At 35.0% G+C, this 20320-nt stretch overlaps 1 protein-coding gene across 1 annotated transcript in view; it reads right to left on the minus strand.

Moving 5' to 3' along the window:
* IGF1 (insulin-like growth factor 1 (somatomedin C)) overlaps window positions 1-18798 on the minus strand; it is a gene marked incomplete at its 3' end in the record, with an annotated part of 39774 nt that extends 20976 nt beyond the window's left edge. Inside the window, 2 exon segments of the mRNA XM_010023634.1 lie at window positions 14054-14210; window positions 18490-18798. Of these exon segments, the coding sequence (XP_010021936.1) occupies window positions 14054-14210; window positions 18490-18552 (220 nt within the window).
* Window positions 18799-20320: the final 1522 nt, after the last annotated feature.

Here is a 20320-nt window from a genome sequence, read left to right on the forward strand (position 1 = left end):
TGAAAACTTCACCAAAATATTATTAATCTATACTGGCAATGTGGCAACGATAGCCTATCAGTTCCTTTGTCTGAAAAAAGTCAAATGAAGGACAGTTAGGATGGACTCAACCAACAAAATCATTATTTATCTGTTTAGTTTATTCAGGACAGTTTTCCAAGTGTTGCATACAGTATGGTGATGCAGAGAGGGGAAAGCAGGAAAAAACCCGAACTGAAATATGAAGTGGTTTTTTATTTAGTAGATTATTGTCCATTACCAACAAAGCTTAGTGTGTGAAAAGCATTATGTTTTTATAGTGACTGTTAGGAAATGCATTGGTGGTCTCTGCTAACACTCACATCATAAATTACTTGAATGAATTCTTGTCTAGTTGGTAGTTTCAATTGACTGCCTATGAATTGATAAGCCTAATTTATGTTGTCGTTACCGAAGATAGGAATTTACTTATTCCAGCTGCCGGTTTAGCATGGATCTCTGGGAGGTATCTACACAACCACAGTACTTCATGAACTTTTGAACAGATACAGGTTTTTTCTGTACCTCCTTTCATGAGCTCCTTCATTAGCTGAGAAGGAAATGTTTCATGTTCTTTCTTAAATGTTTTCAACTTTTTAATCTAAAATCAGGTCTCTTGATCAAGAGATTCCAATCAGTTAAAATTCTAAATGATTATGCACTGAATTTTATTTATCACCAGCCATTTGGCGACAAAACCAATTCCTGGTCAGTGCTTTGCTGCTGGCCTGCACAGCACCTGCTCTGGAATTTCTGCAGCTCACAAAGATGAAAACAGCTACAATGAAAACAGAAACAGGCTAAAGGTGGTTAGATTTAAACAAAAAGAGGCAGATTACACTGCTTTTGTTTCCAGCGCTCTTGGCAAAAGTGCTTTGTTAGCTCAGGTAGGATAGGGTTTATGCTGAAGCTGCTTTTGAGGAGGCAGCAAGCTTGCAGATCCATGTTTTAAAATCTACGTTTCCCTTTTCACTTCAGTTTCCCCTGTGTAAAGAGAAGGTACTACTTCACTGTATCTCTAGGTTAAATTTGTATTCGTGTTGAACATAAAAAGCACTAGCAGGAATAGCGAAAAAGTCCTTGCCATCTCCAGTTGGATATGCAATTACTAAGGCAATAAAACCTTACAAACGCTCAGAGAAACAGATGAATTCTTGCAAAACTGTAAGGTATAATGTATTTGGTTTAGTGTTGATATCAAACACTTGTATGATGAGCATTCTAGAGGAGTTTATGAATAAAATATAATTCTAATTGTCTGAAGTGTTTGGATCCTGGAAATCAATAGGGCATGAGACCATCCATTACATAGTTAAGACAAAATAAGTATTTGAATGCTTTTTTCCTTCTCAGAAGAAGTATGCATTTTGCATAACCGTGGGTACAATTTTCTTCTTAAAGACTATAGTCGTTTACTGATGGACAGTATCATGATGTAAAACTGACTAGCTTCTGACCAAAATTAAGGCTAATATTCCCTGATTTTAAGGGATTCTTAAAACCACAGCTTAAGTTACTAGTTCTTTCATTAAGCTCTTCCACCTGAGTTGCAGTACATTTTAAAAATGTCTATAATTCATAGATTCCTACATTATTTGTTGTTACACAAACTAATACTTTTTAATAAAACCTGCAGATACTCTTACATTTTATATTACAGTGTATCTGGAATTATTGCAGTAAATTCAGATGCTACCAGATGGCTTCATTGCAGTGGAGAGTAGGTCTAAGTCACAAGTACATGAAACTCCAAAATAAGACACCCTAAAGAAGTGTGTGGAATTTTTAGTTATATTTTTTTGGTTAGAAGATAAAGAAAACAATGAAATATTCATTGTCTCCAACTTCCTGCAATGGTTATAATTTTTCTCATGTTCAATCTTTATTTTGTACTCTTTGGGGTCCATGTTTAGACATTGGCATCTTGCAAATCAGGTTAGGAGAAGGGTAACACAGTACTCACTAACCACCGTCTGTTTCAGGATGCCTCCTAGAATATTTATTCAAATTCAGCCTTCATTATTTTTAGCTCACTTGGGAAATTATTAGCTTTCATCTGATGCCTCACATATTTATGCTAGAAATAAGAAGATTTCATACTAAGCGTATTAGTATGTTTAACGTCAGAGAGGAAGCCAAGTCATTATGCCAATTCTTATTTTAAAGAGCTTTTAATAGTGATATTTTTTTCACAAGCAGTCAATAAGGTCCATAAGCAAAATTTAGACAAGTAGCTAAGGACCCTGACTCATATTTCCAAAGATACTGACTCATATTTCCAAAGATAGTGAAGCAACTAAAAACACAAACTTGGACAGGCCTCTGCCTAGGACCACCTCTCATTGATTTTAGTGGTAATTAGATACATGACAGCTTATGAAAAATCTCTCGAGTGTCCATCTGCCTCTTCAGTGCCTAAAAATTGTTGAAAATCTGCCTCATATGCCTTTACAAGCCTCCAAGGTCTCACTGACTTTTCATGACACTTGTTCTAAATTTTGATAATAGATTAACACTTCTAAACTTTTAGTGTTCAGTCTTTTAGATGTAGCCATCTACCCGTCACACAACCAAGACCAATTTAGACACTTCAGCAAACATTTAAGTATGAGGAATTGATAACTTTTAATAATTTGTACCATGAATGGTAGATAAACTTTAAAATTACACTACAAACCTTTCAGGCTGGTTTGAATGAATGTTAAAAATGAAAAGTTTTTTGATATGCATGTACCCTTTTAAAATCATACATAAGCAGTATCTATAGATTGCTCAAAAGAGCTTCTATTTGCTGTATTTATAATACAGGAGGAAAAATATCAGAAGTTCAGCTGGTAGTTCTTAGGAAAAACAGATGACTAGTTAGAAACCAGTGGGAATCCAGTCAAGGGAAAATATTTGTGGTGCAATGATACTTATGGCCAAAAGACCTAGGAAAATCAATGATCAATGTTTTCTTTAGTAAGCATAGAGAATTCCTCAAATTAACTCACACTATCCTCAGTGTGCTGAGCCTAAGCCAACTGAAGTTAACAGATAACTGTGAGTGAGTAACCCTGGACTCTTGATTGTGGATCATGAAGTGAAGAAACTCCTGGACAGGGCTAGCCTGGATTATTAGTGTCACTAGTTTCCCCTTCGTTGGTATCATCTTTTCCCCTTCTTTTTTTACTATATATACTACATATCAGCTTTTCCTTGAGAATGTCTCTTTTCTCTGTCGTATCGAAGTGTAGATACACACTTTTTTATTACATGACACCCTAAAAAAACCCACAACAACAAAACAGCAAGAGCACTCCCCCATATTCCATAATTCAAAGAAAGATAATTGTTTTGCATTCAAAATCTGTTGTAGGTTATTTGATTCTTGATGGGGGGTTCAAGCCTGATTTTTTAAAAAAAATCTGCTCCTTTTTCACAGATCTGATCTTCATCTGTTTCATATCAATTTTTGCTTGAAAAGAGCAGCTGACAATAAGAATATCACCACTTATGAATTCTGCTCATTTTGTTAGTCTTCATCTTAGTGATAACAGGATATAATTGTCTTTTATTGCACCAAATCCTACTGTTTTCAAAAACGAATATGACTATGTAGCAAACATTATGGTAGTTGATTTAACACTATTAGAGATACAGTTACTGAATTTCATTCCATTGTTTACAGAAAGCAAGCTAAGTGTCAAATTCTACAAAAAATAACTTCCTATTATTTTTGAATGGTCATATTATCTTGACTATTCCACTTCTTTAAATTATTGTATCTTGGAATAGTTATGTTTAATCCACTGTATCTAATTCCTGAAATAGAGGTGGAACTGTACAAGTGCATGAAAATCAATCATGTATCTCATACAGGATCACCCTTCATGACTTTTAAATACAGAAGTCATTACATAACTGTGAATTGAGAGAATGTTGTAGCATTATCTTCATTTCTACCCTATTTCCCCTCAAGCCAGAGCAACTGAGAATGGTACAATGCACAGTTTTAAGAGTAGCCTGAAATAAACTAAATTGAATACAAGTTTTTTTCATAGAAAATAAAAATAGTCCTTTCTGGTTTTTAGTGCTGTACTCTGCTTCAAAACAATAGTTACTGAAAAAGATTTGTCAAGATCTAAACAACCAAAGGTACAGTTCCTACCCTCCATAGCTGGTTTGGAAATTTTAACTACTGCAACTGCTGTTCCCTGCAAAGGGATCACTATAGAGAAGGTTGTGGAATGTGGTTATCTTTGAAGTGATTCTGTACTGTTTTTATATCGCCTGGGATGAATGGTGGACCTGGTTCTCTTGATTCAACTTGTTGAACGGATAACAGCTTCAGGTGGGTTTTGTCTTACTTCTGTCTTATTACCGCTTTTATGGATGAGCTCATTAGATCATCAGCTATTTTCTAAACCTTCAAATTGCCTGAGCATCTCAAAACTGTATGCCAGTTATATCAATGAGTCTCTAAACTGTACTTGAGCATCATTCTGTGTTCTTTCTCCATGATGATGCTTCGTGCACCGTACTGTAACAGAGAAAATGTTTCTTTAATGACATATGATATTTAGAGGTCACTCTAGGTTTTAAATATTACTATTGTCTCAATTTCTTAAAAAAAACCCTACTGGACCACATATATTCATAGGACTAGAAATTCACTAGTGTGAACAGCAGTATGAAAAAATGTTTCGTTATTTGTGCATGGATAAGTGTACCTTCTCTAATTAGGCAGGAATAAAATACGAAGGAGTGTTACTTATTATGGCATGTAAGAGTATATTCTATCTATTATATCAAAAAAGAAAAGATAGATAAACATTTCCTCCTACTTTGACTGAGTTCTTTCTCCAACAGCATTCACACTTGGTCAGACTAAGGCCTGGGAGTTCGTAAAGGCCAAAGGAGCAACTCTTAATTGTTTTTATTACATAAGGCATGCTCTGTGTCTTTGCTTAACTGTATTATACCATGGGAGCTAAAATAAGCTTGGATTTGCTTTGATTGGAAATGTAGTCTGTAGGAGTGTATTCTTATCTCCACATTGAAGTTCACTGTATGGTTTTAAATAGACTCATCACACCAAAATTTAGGCTCTTAATGAAGGGTCCTTTACTCAATTGACTTAACTAGCTTATGGGTACAATTACCCTAGCTTCCTTGCTTAGTTTAGTGGAGAAGAATATCTTACTAGATATTTAGTACTTAATGAGAGCTCTGAAAGTTTCTTACTCCTCTCACTGACAGTAGTAAGCTTGAGTAGGCTCCTCAGATACCTCATTTAAGTGCACCAAAGTAAATGGAATTACTCTGAACCAGAATATCCTTGTGTATATTAGATCAAGCTCTGTTTAGTCTTTATCATTCAGAAGGTTTGGTCTGTATGTGGATAAATGAAAATTATGTTTGTCACAGACTGTCTGTCTAGAAAGCAATGAATTTAAAAGTCTTTTGTCTGAAAAGAGGTGAAAGGAACCTTACAGTTAACAATATAAAACATAAATGAGAGCTTTTTAATACATCTATCCTTTTCTATATGACTTGTGAAGGGATAGCAACATGACCTATTCTTTCCACACCTCTATACCTCTATCCTCCCTTGAAAAAATACCAAAAAAGTCAGACTTTGATATTACTGAACTGCAAAATATAAGCAGGGTCATAATGCAAATTATAACAGTAATACTTCTGTTTTCATTCAGTGCCCACTGCTTTAGAGAAAAATGCCAGAAACAATTAGAAAAACAGAAGTGTTCTAAAAGCAAATATATATGGTGGTTTTGCATTTAATCTTAGCTATATATTTCAGGAATAAACATGGCTTTTATTCAGGACATGTATTTGCCAATAATACATCTGATTAAACTAGGAAAATTAGACATACTATCAGTAGCTTGCTCCCAAATTACACAAGAAGAAATTAGATACATTTTCAGTAGCTTGCTCTCAAATCTCTTCAGTCTATGAGTCACCAGATTCTTCCTGCCAAACTAAATATGTCTGTTAAAGGCTGGAAACTTTAATGGAAAGAAACATAAAACTTGAAATACGTAGGAAAAACTAAGTTTTTTCATGGAAGACCTGTTGACTAGTAATTCAGGAATTCGGGGGATGTAGAAACAAATTATTACATCTTACTTGTCTACAGAAGTTTCAAGGTATGAAATGTATTCAGTTTAAACCTGCTGTGTTAACCTAAAATAGATGTCCTTACTAGCTTTCATGTAACCTAAAGTTACATAAAGACTTTTTGCAAGTCTTAATTGGCTATTAAGACTTGCAAAAATAAGTTGTAAAAATTTCAGTGTAGTATTAGAAGCTCTTATCCAGTCATTTTGATGGGGCTGAGCTAAAAGAAACCTTCAGAATGGTTAATGTAAGTCTGAAAAAAAAAAATAATTACAGAATCACAGAATCAACTAGTTTAGAAAAGACCTTTAAGATCATCAAGCCCAACCTCTACCCCAGCACTGCCAAGTTCACCACTAAACCATGTCACTAAGGGCCTTGTCTGCATGGTTTTGAATAGTTCCAGGGATGGTGATTCCTGGAAGTACTTCCCTGGGCAGCCCGTTCCAATGTCTGATCAGCCTCTTAGTGAAGAAATTTTTCCTAATATCCAGTCTAAACCTCCCCTGGCACAGCTGGAGGCTGTTACCTCTTGTCCTATCACTTCTTACTTGGGAGAAGAGATCAGTCACCTCCTCGCTTTATAAATTCAGCAAATCCTTCTATTGTAAATTGGATTTGTTATGCATAGTTTTTTGTTATACATAGTTTTGATGGCTGTGTTGTACTAATTAGGAATGTACTCATCTTTCCAAATCCTCAATCATAGCATCTTCTCTACCATTTTCTCCACAACACTTACACTTTTTCTAGCTTTGCATAAGCAATACATTTACAAATATTCTTTAGAACTTGTGAAATGCAGAGTGTGTGTGCATAATTTAAGCTTTTATCCGTTGCCTTAGCAGGATACGGCTGTTAATTAATATTCTTTTGAAGTCAGAACAATTTTCAGTAGTGTTTAATTTCCTTAGAAGTTGCTGTTTATAGGAGCTGGGGGTGTTACCTAAGTGCTTTCTTGTTTGGAGATAGAAATACTTAGTAAGTATTGCTAGAATATTTATTTTCAAAAAGAACACAGTTTTGTTCACTGGGCTGGTCTGAGCCAACCCCTTCTTTTTTCTGCATATTCAGCCTTGTGTAATTTTCTGCCCAACACACAAAGACAAAAACACTATAAACAAATAGTTCTGTATCAAAAATAATCATATAATTTCAGGTCTGGGCATAAGCCATACTTTCCTAATGGAAGTGTTTTAACAGGACACTCTTTTCCTTTTTCCACTCTGTTATGAACACATAGGGAAGCAGAAGGGTTTGATCTTTGAAGGCATTCTCTTACTCTAGAACAGTTATATTACATAGATGGGAAAACTGCAATCACAGTTGAATTTCAAAAGTGAGATGGGAAATATACGAATATGCTGTAGACTTAGGGAAAAAAAAAACAACACCCAAAAAAGATGAGCCCTAAATTATTTCTTTGATAAAAGGAAGCTATTCCAGTTTTCACTAGCAAACAGTTTAACATTCATTAAACAAACAGTTTCCACTCTTTCTTGTAAGAGTAAGAACACTGAAAACATTAAACTTGACTGCAAATGGGATTCAAACAGAAAATACAGCAAGTATTTCAGACTTATAATCCAAACCAATTTACCAGGAATTGGCATTGTAGAGGCAATCAGGAATTTAACCTAAAAGTTTCTCAGACAAAACTGACAAGGGAATCTCACCTGTGTAATTTGTCTAATGCTTAAAGAAGTCTGAAAAGAACTTTGACTTTTCTTGCTTTGATGAAGTAAGAAAAGCAATTTATCCTATTATTCTAAAAGTTATGTGTTAACCAGTGCCTAAGGTACAGCCTTTTGGTTGAAATAGGCATTTAGTATTTAACAGGATTCAATTTTTTAAACTTTTATTTACAGTGACAATACAAAATGTTCTATGATTTGGAGTGACTCTCTGGTCAGTATACAGTATGCCCCTCCAAAGGCTATCGGTTTGTTAAAATTCTTGTTCTCGCAACCTCGTTCACTGATGCAAACATGAAATATGCCTGTCATTACTGAACCATTAGACCCAGAACTTGGGTATATCTTGCGTAGTGATTTTGCATTAAATGTACCACAAAGAAAGTATGAAGAAAGGGCTTTCTCTTCTTTCTGACATGGAAGTTCCTGTGGTTATTACCAGAGATAAATTTAGCATAAATTCTTCAATAAGTATACATTTGTGGTATTTCTTTTGTCTTGATTTCTAGACTGAGAAATAACTTAACTGTTGGTTACCCTTTTCATCCATTGTCATATTTTTTAACAAGTAAGCTTGTATCAGGGAAATATTGACATTTGGGTATGATTTAATAAACAAGTTCAGATCTATCCTTTTTGTTTAGCAGAGTCCTGAAATGGAAATGGCTTTAAGTCCGATTATCAGTGATGTGAGAGGGTTTGAAACATGCATAAGAGCTAAAGTGCTGAATAAGCTGTAGAGAAATGACTGTATGAACTTCTTTGAATGAGCACTCTGTATAGATCGCCCTAAATGCTTAAGTAGTTAAGGCGAAAGTTTTTAATTAAGAGACTGAACTGAGTCATTTGCTTTACAACTCTTGCTGCTGTTGATCAAATGCATTATTAATACCAGAACAAATGAAGAGGTCCACATGCAAAGGTTTTGGCCAGTTGCATAAAGCCTATGCCAGAATTGAAGTCAGGGTTTTTCTTGGTATTTAAGATTCAGTGGAAAAGTAAGAGGGGCAGCTATGCCAAGAATTAATACTGATCTTGCCAAGTGCTTCTTTGAATGCCTTTATCCAACATGAGACTAAACAATGTACTAAATACACATATAGCAGTTAGGGAATCAAATGTCAAATAACAGCTTTCTGCTATTTGAGACCAAATTTGAAACTTGGTTTAGTACACAGATAAAGGCAAACATCACTAAAGAGCGTTTGCATCTCTAACATCTAACAGCTAATAGGGACACATAAATTAAACTTCTGGAGAATTTGGTTTTGGTAGTAGCCATTTTTTGCAGAGCTTTTTCTTGCTGAAATTTTGATCGATGGTTTGCTCCCCATCACCTCATTAAAATTATCATTACTACTACAGTCCCTCTTAATGAAAAGGTTGAAAAATTATGAAATCCTTGGTGACCTGAGAACTAGCTGTAGAGGAGACCTGTTTGCAGAGTCTAAATTTAGTGTGTTTTAGAGGCTAAATCCTCCCAGACTCTGTGTGATCCATAGAGAAAGAAGGCAGAATCTCTCTCTCTGTTATTAAAGAGGTAACTTAAGAAGATTAACCTCACTAAACTAAGGTTAGCCTTTATGAAAATTCCCTAGCCTTTCTTAATGAGGTAAAAACCAACAAAATTCTTTGAAAGACTGGTTTATTTTAAGAACTTCCTCAATGATTACCACCAGGGGCAAAAGACCACACACCAAACTTAGCAATCATTTATTTGTCTATACAGTGATACCATTCCAGAAGCTAGAGCTGTCCTTTTACTTACAGAGGTATATCAATAACTGTGCCTATAGTTCTGGTTCCCTGAGCACTGACCCTGCAGACTTGGCTAAAGCACATTTTAACTCTTTTCTAGGCTAGCTTTCCTGTAAGAAGTAAAGAAACTGGGGGTAAAGGAGTACACTCAAACCATCAATGAATACAAGATTTTGGCATGCATGGGCATGTAGCCAGACCAAGGAACTTAAAAACACTGTCATATCTTGCTGTGTGAACATAGCCAAGATGACCGACATCTCTTTGCAGAGATTTGTAAGATTGTCACTAACACCACAGGCTGTGTGTGTCCATGGCAGTTTTTCAGCTTGCCTCTCCTGGGCTTGTAACGTTAACAATCCTTTCAATCAGGGACACAGAGAGCTAATGACTCATAGCTCCTACAGGTATGGAGTAGTTACAGAACTGAGTGCCATGCCATCTCTTGTAATTATGTTGATAGGCTTGACAGGCCTAGAAACTTTAATAACATCTTAAAAGCAGACTTCCTGAAGTAAACAAGAAGCTATTAACTAAAGGGAAATGGAAGAAGCAAGCAGTAATTGCCTAGTGCTATGCTGCTTATTTCCTGCTTTGCAAGGCATGAAATCCTCCATATATACCTTAGTTCTACAAAGCAGTGAGATTCGATGACAGCTCTGAATACCAAAAATTATGTTCACTGTCCTATCCTAATTTTCTGATGATTATAAACCAGTAGTCTTATGTTGTACACAGCTGGGGATACTCCCAAGGACAACACACAGTTCTGGTTGTCTTAGTGGAAAAAAAAATGTACTAAAAATCTGTAATTTGCTTTCCTTTCTCATGGTAGTAATAGTCCTTAGGAAACAACATGTGCAAGAATGAATTATTGTCCATCAAATTCAACTTGCATGAATAAAAAAAAAAAAATCTGGTGGGTTTTTCTTTGTGTGTGTGTGTCTTTTGGGTTTTTTTGTTTGTTTTGGTTTGGTTTAATTTTTTTTTGTGGGTTTTTTTTGTTTATTATTTTTGTTGTTTTTTTGAGTAATCTAGAAACTCAAATTCCTGTGATAAGACAAGACTATTTCAAAGAAAATTTCCTCCCTCCTGGGCTATTGCTTCTGTAAATTTCCTGTAATTTGTAACTTCAGTTTTTCTAACATTCTCTGCCCTCAGCATTGTTTTGTAATAGCAGCGGCATGGTAGAGCTTTTTAGGCATTCAAATTCAAATGAACATAACAGACATCTCACTTTGCTCCATGACTATTGAATCCAGAGGTTTTGAGACCAGAGAAGCATTAATTGAGAAGAGCTGTGTAGCCACTTGTGTATCTCTGGACAGACTCTCTGTTGGCTTCTCCTAACAGAAGCTAACACACAGGAACTTGAGTGGCACAAATTCTGCTAGAGAGGTGTTACTGGATAAAAGATGGCAACGCTCTGCTCTTCACTGGTGAATCATGTGGAAGAAAAAGCTGTCCAACAAGTAATCAGTGTTGTCTGGGGTTACATGTGGCTAAAGGAGAAAGCAGATGCCCCATTTTGGGATTTGTACAATGTTGTCCCCTAAAAAACTTGGAGAAATGCTCCTTGCCAGTCTACCTCATGAAGAAAGCGAGTGATAGAAACCACATTTGACTTCCTCTTGAAGTCAATACTTTTATTTCTGTGTGGTAAGCAGCTGGGACATCTCTTCGGAAGCTGTAAAGAATATCCTTTTATACCTAGGAACTTGGGCAGAGTAGACTATATAAAGGAAATTTTTTTCTTCCAGTCCTAGCCATAGATATAGCTTTGTGGTTGTGGAGTACAGAGTTTCAACAGAAAGTAACTCAATTATTTCTATATTCATTTCCACCCACAATTCCCAAGGAATAGTCAGAAGCTTTGACCTTGAATCTGAACCAGGAGTTCCACCTCAGCCAAAAGGTATTCTTTATATTGTAGTCTCTAGTGAAATACAGAATGATGGAAGAAAAACCTTCCCTTACAGCTATTTCCTGTGCAAGTTAAAGGCAAGCATTTCTGTTAATCACACTTTGTATAAAGGAACCAGACTATGAGAATACAAAGCTAAAGATACAATTTAAACTGACATCCTCTTCACAATGAAAGAAAAAGTTTCAGTGTTTTTTTACTTCTGCAAATTATGTGGGATTCTTAAAGTCCCAAGAAATGGAGCAACATTTTTAACTTCCAATAATATGCTACATTCTGTAGTACATTTAATATGAGGATCTCAAGTTGTTTTACCAATGTTACTGGACTTACTTACTTTTCTACAGTTCTGTATTTTAGATTTAACACTATCAAATATGAGGGAGAAGGTTAAGAAGATTAAATTGCTGCCTCATGAATCAAAATTAGCCACGTAGAGGACACACATTTCTTAGCATGCAAGGGCCACATATCAACTTCATAAAATTGCTGTTGAATGTTTCAGTTGTAATCTGTTGATTACAGTCAATCAATCAACAGTTCAAGACTTTCCCAAAACAGAGTGGTCATTCATTAGTAAAACCTTCCACATTCTTCCATACAAAACAAGGTAGACCTTTATCATGTCAACAGTTACATTATTTCACATGAAAACTTTGAATGTTAGAAAACAACAAAGGAAACTAGAGAGAAATTCTTTGCTGACAGCAGATAAAACTCAAGATTTCAAGGGTAAAGATCTTTAAAACTTCAGAAACCCATCCTGGTATTTTAAAGTAAGGGTGATTTGGCTCAGGGAATATAGAGATTTGAAACAGATCATACAACCTTAGACTAACTGAGGTAGATTGAAAAGGGGGTTATTGCTGGTTATTAGCATTTCACATGTCCTCTTACCTTGAGGAACACAAAAAGTACACATAACAGTAAGTCTGATTGCTTGGCAGTAAAAACCACTCTTGTAAGCAAGTGTGATAGTTCTCTGAACAAGCAGCAAACATTTTGCCAGGAGAGGCATGACTGGGAAAATGCCTTTGGATACACGCACAGTAAAAATCCAATTGTTATGCTATTCTAAGGATGGAGTATATTGTCTCATTATTTTCTTCTGCAGAAACAGGTGGGGGAGATGAAAGTCTTCCTTTACATTTCTTCCAGCCATGCAGAGCAAGTGTTTGTATGACTCTCAAATAGCCCCTTAAGCGTAACTCAACTACTGATAAACATAAGGGATTTGGATGTTTAAACAAACACATAAAGAGTTGGTAGAAAAAAATTAATTCTTTTATGAGAGATTTCACTATTTTTAATCTTGTGGTTAGCACTAGAATGCTAAGTTAAACACAACCTAAACTAGACGCTCACGAATGATAGCTAAATTGTTAAATACAGAAAAGAAGGGTTCTTTAGTGAATTACTTTGCATATATGAAAAGTAGGCTGCCAATTTCAAAGGCGAACTTTAATAGAAAGTGCCACGAAGACAGTGGAAATGTCTGCAGCTTGTATGTTGAGGAAATCAGTATTTTCTGTAAATTAAAGGTGTAAGAATCTGGATTTATATTTTTATTTCAAGCAAGGAGAAAAATATCAAAAGCAAATATCCTATGAATAGAAATTAGTAAGAATGGGGGTGGGTAAGATCAGAAAAACAAACATGATAGCTTAGAAGGCAGGAAGTATTAGGATAAAATGAGGATTAAAAAAAAAAGAAAAAAAATAACTAGACAGCAGAAAGAATATAAAAATAAACAAACCCCCAACAAACCAAACAACCCCTTCCCCCAAAAAAAACACCAAACAAAAAACCTTCAGTCAATTTCTTGTCTTTGTAGCCTAACCACCTCATATTTCCTTTTCTTCGTTATATTCTTGTTTAGAACAGTAACTGAGGCCCAGAAGGAGAAGTAACGTCAGACAAGAACTTCATACAAGCACATAATATAATTAAGAGTAAACATTAGCTTCAGAGGCTCTAAAAGCATAATTTTTTTCATGTTTTGAATAAACATATTAAGGAATGAATTCAGAATTCATATATTCCTAGCTAAAATTTTCATTAACTTTATGTTATTTGAGTAGCAAATAGCTGAAAATTAGAAATAGTTTTCTGTTATTTAAAAGTTGTGTATTTCTCAATCTTGACAGCACTTGCAAGATATTAAGATAATAGTTACTTATATAACTACTCCAGATTTGCACAATCTAAAACACAGCAAAGGAAAAATATTGCACTGTTCAGTTGCAAAATGTAGGTCTTGCTCCAAAAAGGAATTTGAGTACTAATATATCCACACTGTTGTAGACTTAATTTTATCTGTTGACTGTGCTGGTGTTAATTTTTATTATCTCGGCATGCATGAATTTCCCTTCACCTGGATTTAACTGGTCACTGAAGATCTTGGCATCTCCAAGATAGAGGATACTAGTCATACTTGGAGCTTGGTTTGATCATTTCTAAGCTCGTAGAGCAGTTGCAAACCCCAGTGTATTACATTGCAAAGCTAGCAGCTGAATGAAAGAAAGGGTTGACTTACTGAAGTAAAACCCTCTGTCTCCACACACAAACTGAAGAGCATCAACTAGCTCGGCACCACAGAGTGTTTCTGGGCCAGCAGCAGCAGAACTGGTTAAGGTAAGCAAACACAGGCCAAGGTAGAAGAAATGGATGTAGGACACAGTGTGCATCTTCACCTGCCAAGGAAGCAAAAGCAGTGTTAGAATTTCCCAACAGAGGCCTAAAGAGAATGCCTGCTGCACCCTTGTGAGTTGAGAATGCATATGTACTGTAATTTGTTAAACAATAAACACAGTATCAGGAAATGCCTCACCATAATTTTGCAACTGTCCGCACATTCTAGTCCATGTAGTTTGTAAACAAATTATTTCCTATGGTGAATATTCTTGGTTCACATTCACACATAGTTATAGAACCTTGTAGTAACTATGATTTATGGTTGCTCCTGGAAAAAGAGGGGATGGAAGAGTACAATGGATGGGTGAAAGGAAGCCCAGAATAATAACAGTAAGGAAGACTAGACAACATTGATTTATTTTGTCTGAGACCAGATAGGCTGAGAGAGAATATGACGGTTGCTTGCTAATGTACTGGGAGATGGTGGTGGTATATGACAGAGAAAAGCTATTTAAACTAAAGAGCGAGCACTGGCACAAGAATAAATGGCTGTAAAGAGGATGCAAGGAAATTTGGCCCAGTAGGAAAAGGGTTCATAATTAGTTCTCCATGGTTCTCCAGCCACCTTAAAAAGGGAAATATCAAGAAAAAGCAAAAGTTTCAAGTTAAGCTCTGCCAAAGTTACAGAAGTTCCATAGTAGGGGACCACATTCCACAATTCTTACAGTCCTCTGTTACTAGCAAGTTAATATTTGGAAGCATTCAGGAAATTAAGAGAATCACTAGTGGGAGTGTTTGTATTTTCACTTGATGGAAGCAGCTATACTTTCACCGACCTTCATTATATCCTCTTAGGTTTGGGTATGAGGTATACACAGAGGTGATAAGTCTTTCCTCATTTACATTTGGTTACAAACTATCTTTTTCCTAGACTTTTGATTGAAGAAAGGCCAGTCCTTAATGGGTGTAAATTTGCACCATTCCATTTATGCACTCCTTTTTATATCAATTTATATCCACCAAAGATCACATCCAAAATGTCAAAGATCTTTTGACATGGTCTTTTTTTTAAAGACCAGGAAAAGCTATTTATATTTAGTAGCAGGACAGTGAAGAATGTGCTTAATGCAGGTCCTGAACTGATTTAGATCACTTGCCAAAAATGCTAGTTTTAAAAGATGTAAATTTTATTCTCTGTCAAGGTTAACATTAGTAGTACAATCAGGTAAGAAGCTACATATCTTTCTTGCACATGCAGTTAACCTTGGCTTAAAAGTGCTTTGTATTAGCAGACTAGTGTTAAGTAATTGGAGTAAAATGATTAATCTTCCCTGAAGTTTCTTTCAGGGTTTAAGGGACCATTTAATATTACTTTTTATACTGAATTTTTGAAAAAAACAATGAAATTATCTATTGTCTGCTCATATGGGATCTGATCCAGTCGGGTATTGAGCCTTCTCTAGTTAATAATTTTTAAGAATCCTTGTTTTCTTGGCAAAGGATCTTAGCACTTTGCTGGATGAGTCCCCTATTCCAACTTAAGTCAAAGCTGAATAAGAGACAAATCTATAAATAAATCAGAATTTATCCCCCTTTTTTTCCTGATATTTCCACTGTGACAATAATGAACAAATCTAAATCCCATGATATAGCATAAAAAGAAGAATAATTATTTTCCTATTCGCAAGAGTCTTTAGCCAACTTTACCAAGCACAAACCACCAAGGTTTAATGCATGGACATGACTTCAATGGCAGATGGAGAAAGATCAGATTATAAATGAATGACAATAACTCAAGGCATTATTTCCTGTAATGATACCATATTTAATAGCATCAATGTCTTTTTATCCTTGCCATATTTTTGAATTTTTAAGATAGATGTGATGCACCTGCACTTTAAGATAGTTCCCAGTTCTGAAGAGGTAAAGCAGAAAGCTATTCACACACGCCTCAGAATGCTGGAAGACATTACAAATACAAGAACGCTATGTATTTAACACTTTGTTCTTGTGTAACATTTGGGCCAGAAACAAACATAAATCTTAGACATTTAACAATTTTGTATTTTTCAAGACTTTTCAGCTGGCTTGCATTTTCAGATAAATATCAGCACCAAACTACAACAAAACAGATTATCTACTGTTTTTCCTTTAGTGGAAGCCAAGAAGGCTGCACAGTATAAACCACAGAGAATTTCTAACTTTATCTCCAAATTTAACAACAGTTAAGAACTTTCAAGCAAGTAAAAACTTTGGGGAAAAGAAAACAGACTCACATGTTTCTAGGGTTCAATCAATTATTTCTTAAATTGAGTGCTGTTTCATCAAAACTAAATCCAGAACATAGTTTAAAACTTTAACTTTACTTCATCATTTTAATTAAGCATAACATTGGTCGATTCAAATTTCCCATTTATGTCTGAGGGGAATATTCTTAAGAAAATACAAAGTTGTAATCCAATATTGCTTCAGGTTCTTTACAAACAGGCAGGGTGCTTGCAATGTCCCAGATTTGACTAGAAAGTTGAGAGTTTAAAAGAAAATGCTTTGGCATGTGGGTGGGGTTTATAGAAGCATCTAATTACATTTGGAAATTGAATACAGGTTCAGGATGAGCCTGGTTAAGCACTTCTTTCAGTTGCATAGAATGACTGACCATATTTTCACAGCTGGAATTTCCTCTTTTTTTCAATAAAATAACCAGCTTTTGCTGCATTCCTCTTTTAATAGTCCAGAAGAGTGGCACCACAGAGGAATGTCATATATGAATACTCTACATCTCTTTTACTTTTTAATTGTCCTGTGTAAGTCCTCTTTGGCTAACAAACTATCAGCTGTCAAAAGTTGTGCATAAGAATTCTTCACATCTTTGATAATTTTAATAAGAACATCCACAATAACTATAAATATCCTGAAGGGGTAACATTTTTATGGATAGTATATGCTATAGATAAAAAATCAAGAGTTATATTCAAAATTACATTTTGCTATATAGAGGTTGGACCTATTAACCAAACCATAGTAGAAGTATGTAATTAGTATGTAATAACAGTATTCACTAGTAATTATTATACGAATTGAACATAGATATACTTTAGAATGGATCAAGATTTAAATACTTCTAACTTTGATTAAAGTATCTGAGCTACTTCCTAACCTAAATCAATATGTTCCATTGATTCCAAGGAAGCTTGGCAGGATGTACCAGCTGAGGAGCTAGCACATTACTTTTATGTCTCTTAGTGCCTTGCTCAATACTTAAAAAAATCATCTTTCAAGTATATTGGAAGGGATGCCCATTTATACATTAAGAGAATGGTTTCATCCATAGCAATTACAGACCTGGTGTTTTGAATCACATTAAGGAATGAGCTGTGTTTTAAGTATAAGACACTCTAAAAAAAAAATAATTAGGCCCTAAACAATTAAAACAGAATTCTGTCAGCTGCATAAGTGTCCTTGCAAAATAATAAAGAAAAAAGTTCTTGAAGGGTATAAATTTGCTGATAATGGAAAGTTGAAATAGGGCCAATTTACAGAAACAGAGGTCAGTGGACCTACTGAAGCCAAATTCACTTAAAGACAGCTTATACTAATGTGTAGAAATTACAGGGTCATAACATGAAACTTCACATGCAAACTTTCCTGAAACAGCCCTCCCTAGAAGGGAAAACTTGGAGATGAACATGTAGGGGAATTTCCATTTTCTTTATGTACAATTGCTTAAGCTATACAAATATGCAAGGTCAGCAAGAGTCGCAGCTGGTTTCTAATGTAGAAAACAAACTGAACTTCACATTTACTTTTTATTTATGAAAGCAAAAAGCAAGTAAATGTTTCAGTCCTGCCAGAAAATTGCTGCAGTGACAAGATCCCTTGAAAGTTTCCCTGTGAAAGCATGAACATTTTATCTATCATTGTGTGTAATAAAACTGCAGAAACTTATCATGTGAATAATACCTTTTTTCATATAAAACCCTGCACCTGCAGAAAACAGCTAAAAGTTCTTGTTTTCAGAAGCATTAATTAACAATATAGACAATGATGTAATTGGACCTCTTAATAATGACATAACTGAAATATTGCAAAGTTCTCTGAATAGAAGTGAAAATCGACATGTATTTGCAATAATTTACCCTTACAGTTATCTATGTAACTGCAACTATTACATACAGCCATTTTCCATATCACATAAAATTGCATGTTCAGCAATTTATAAATAATTCGCAGTTCTAAAATAATGTTATTGAAAAGTGCACAATACTCTTCAAACCAGAAGCAGACAATACACAGTAAAATAAAACTAAAAAATTATTTGAAATAGTAATAAAGATTTACCTTCAAGAAATCACACAAGCAGCACTTAACTAATTGTGTTGAAAGACTGTTGATTTTTTCCATTGCTTCTTAAAAGTGCAAAGTCTGGAAATGAATTTGTTAGCAGTAATGATGAGAAAAAAGAAATCCAGAGAGATGTGAGATGTTGAGAGCAATGTCACATTTCAATATTGAGGACTTTATTCCATTGCGCAGGCTCTATCTGCTCTGATTTTAGCAGTGACAGTGAGATTTAGCAAACAGAAGAGGGATTTAGAGAAAATCCTCACATTTATCTACATTACACAGACACTGTAGACAGGAAACAGCTGGGGGAGCATTTGCCTTCTCTCTCTCTCCCTCTTCTGGCAAAGTTACCGAGTAAGGACTTTTTTGGGCATGGTGACAAATAACATCATACCTTTGCATTTTAAAACTAGAGCACAGAAGCATATTTTTTTCCCTTTACAAGAATGTGAATTAGTGACTGAGGGTTAGCAGACAAAAAAAAGCTTGTGCTGCCATGAAAAATAAGTAAATGTATTCTGGTTAAGTATCAGATAGCTATGTTTGCATTTGTATTTATCTGTCTGTGTGCGTCTGCATTTAAAATATGTAAAAGTTTATATACGTAAGGGCATTGTTTGCATATATGCATACCTTTGTATACATGTACTCATTTACTTGATGCATACAGGCACAGGTATTTTATTTATATAGTATAGAAAGACAGGCAGTTGGTTATATACTTTTTTCTTAATACATCTTTACATTATTAAACTTGGCAAACCTATATGCTGAGTAACAATTAAAACCTCCAACTCTCAGTGCTATTAACCCTAAAATAGCAGTTTGTAATTTGCTAAAAATAACAGAATTGTTGAGCACTAGTTGTAAATAGGGAAAAACAGCTTTGTGATCTTTTAACAACCACACAGGAGAAGACGTATTATATCCTAGAATTTGCAGTGCTATGAATACAGGAACAGAAGTAGCCCAGTGTGGGGGGCTTCCATGACATTTGTGGTAAATGTGCTGTTGTAATTATAGTGATTTCCCCCCTTTTTAGCAGTAATCTACATAATTACTCTTGATAAAAATTTAAATTACACTGGGAAAGAGAGAATTCAACTTTGTTACTTCTGAAATACCTAACTTTTGCCTTTTTATTTTTTCCTCAATTATGAGTATATTATAAATAACACCAGCTGGCCAGCAACATGCTCTCAAGGGTTATGATGTCATTCAAATCCCTCAACTGTGTTAGTGGCTTGCAATTTGCTCCAAGCCAGCTGTTTTTCTATTTATAATGTATGCTTGCATTTCAATAGTTAGCTATTAAGAATAAAGTTGTGATGCTGTTTTATAGATACAATTTGTACTTGTTAGCCTTTGGTTTTGGAAGATGGCATTTAAAAGTAGAGGAATAAATAAGACTGCAGCTCCAGAGACCAAATACATGTCACAAACAGTGCATGCTTTCCATAAAAGCTGTTTCAGAACATTGCATTTTGTCCCTGTCCCTTACCACTTGAGAGTTGCATGCTGAAGTGCTAGCTGTACTTTATTATTGAAAATAACAATTGAGATCATGTTGGCCCAGGTCCCTTCTCAGTTTTCAGATCCACCTTGAACTATATGGTGCTTGCCAGGCAGAAAGGGCACATTTAGATTTTTGTATCCTCTGTAAATGACTAATACTCTGCTCTGTATAGTTTTAAATGGTGTATATTTAGCTAAGCTGATTAATCTTTGGAAAGGATTTCTTCTAATGTAGCATAATGGCAGAATCACGGGGGCTTTGAAGTAAATTTGTTTAGTTCAGATAATACCAATGTTTCAAGTATTCTTA

This window comes from Nestor notabilis, unplaced genomic scaffold (genome assembly GCF_000696875.1).
Source record: "Nestor notabilis isolate BGI_N333 unplaced genomic scaffold, ASM69687v1 scaffold16201, whole genome shotgun sequence".
Taxonomy (NCBI): Eukaryota; Metazoa; Chordata; class Aves; order Psittaciformes; family Psittacidae; genus Nestor; species Nestor notabilis.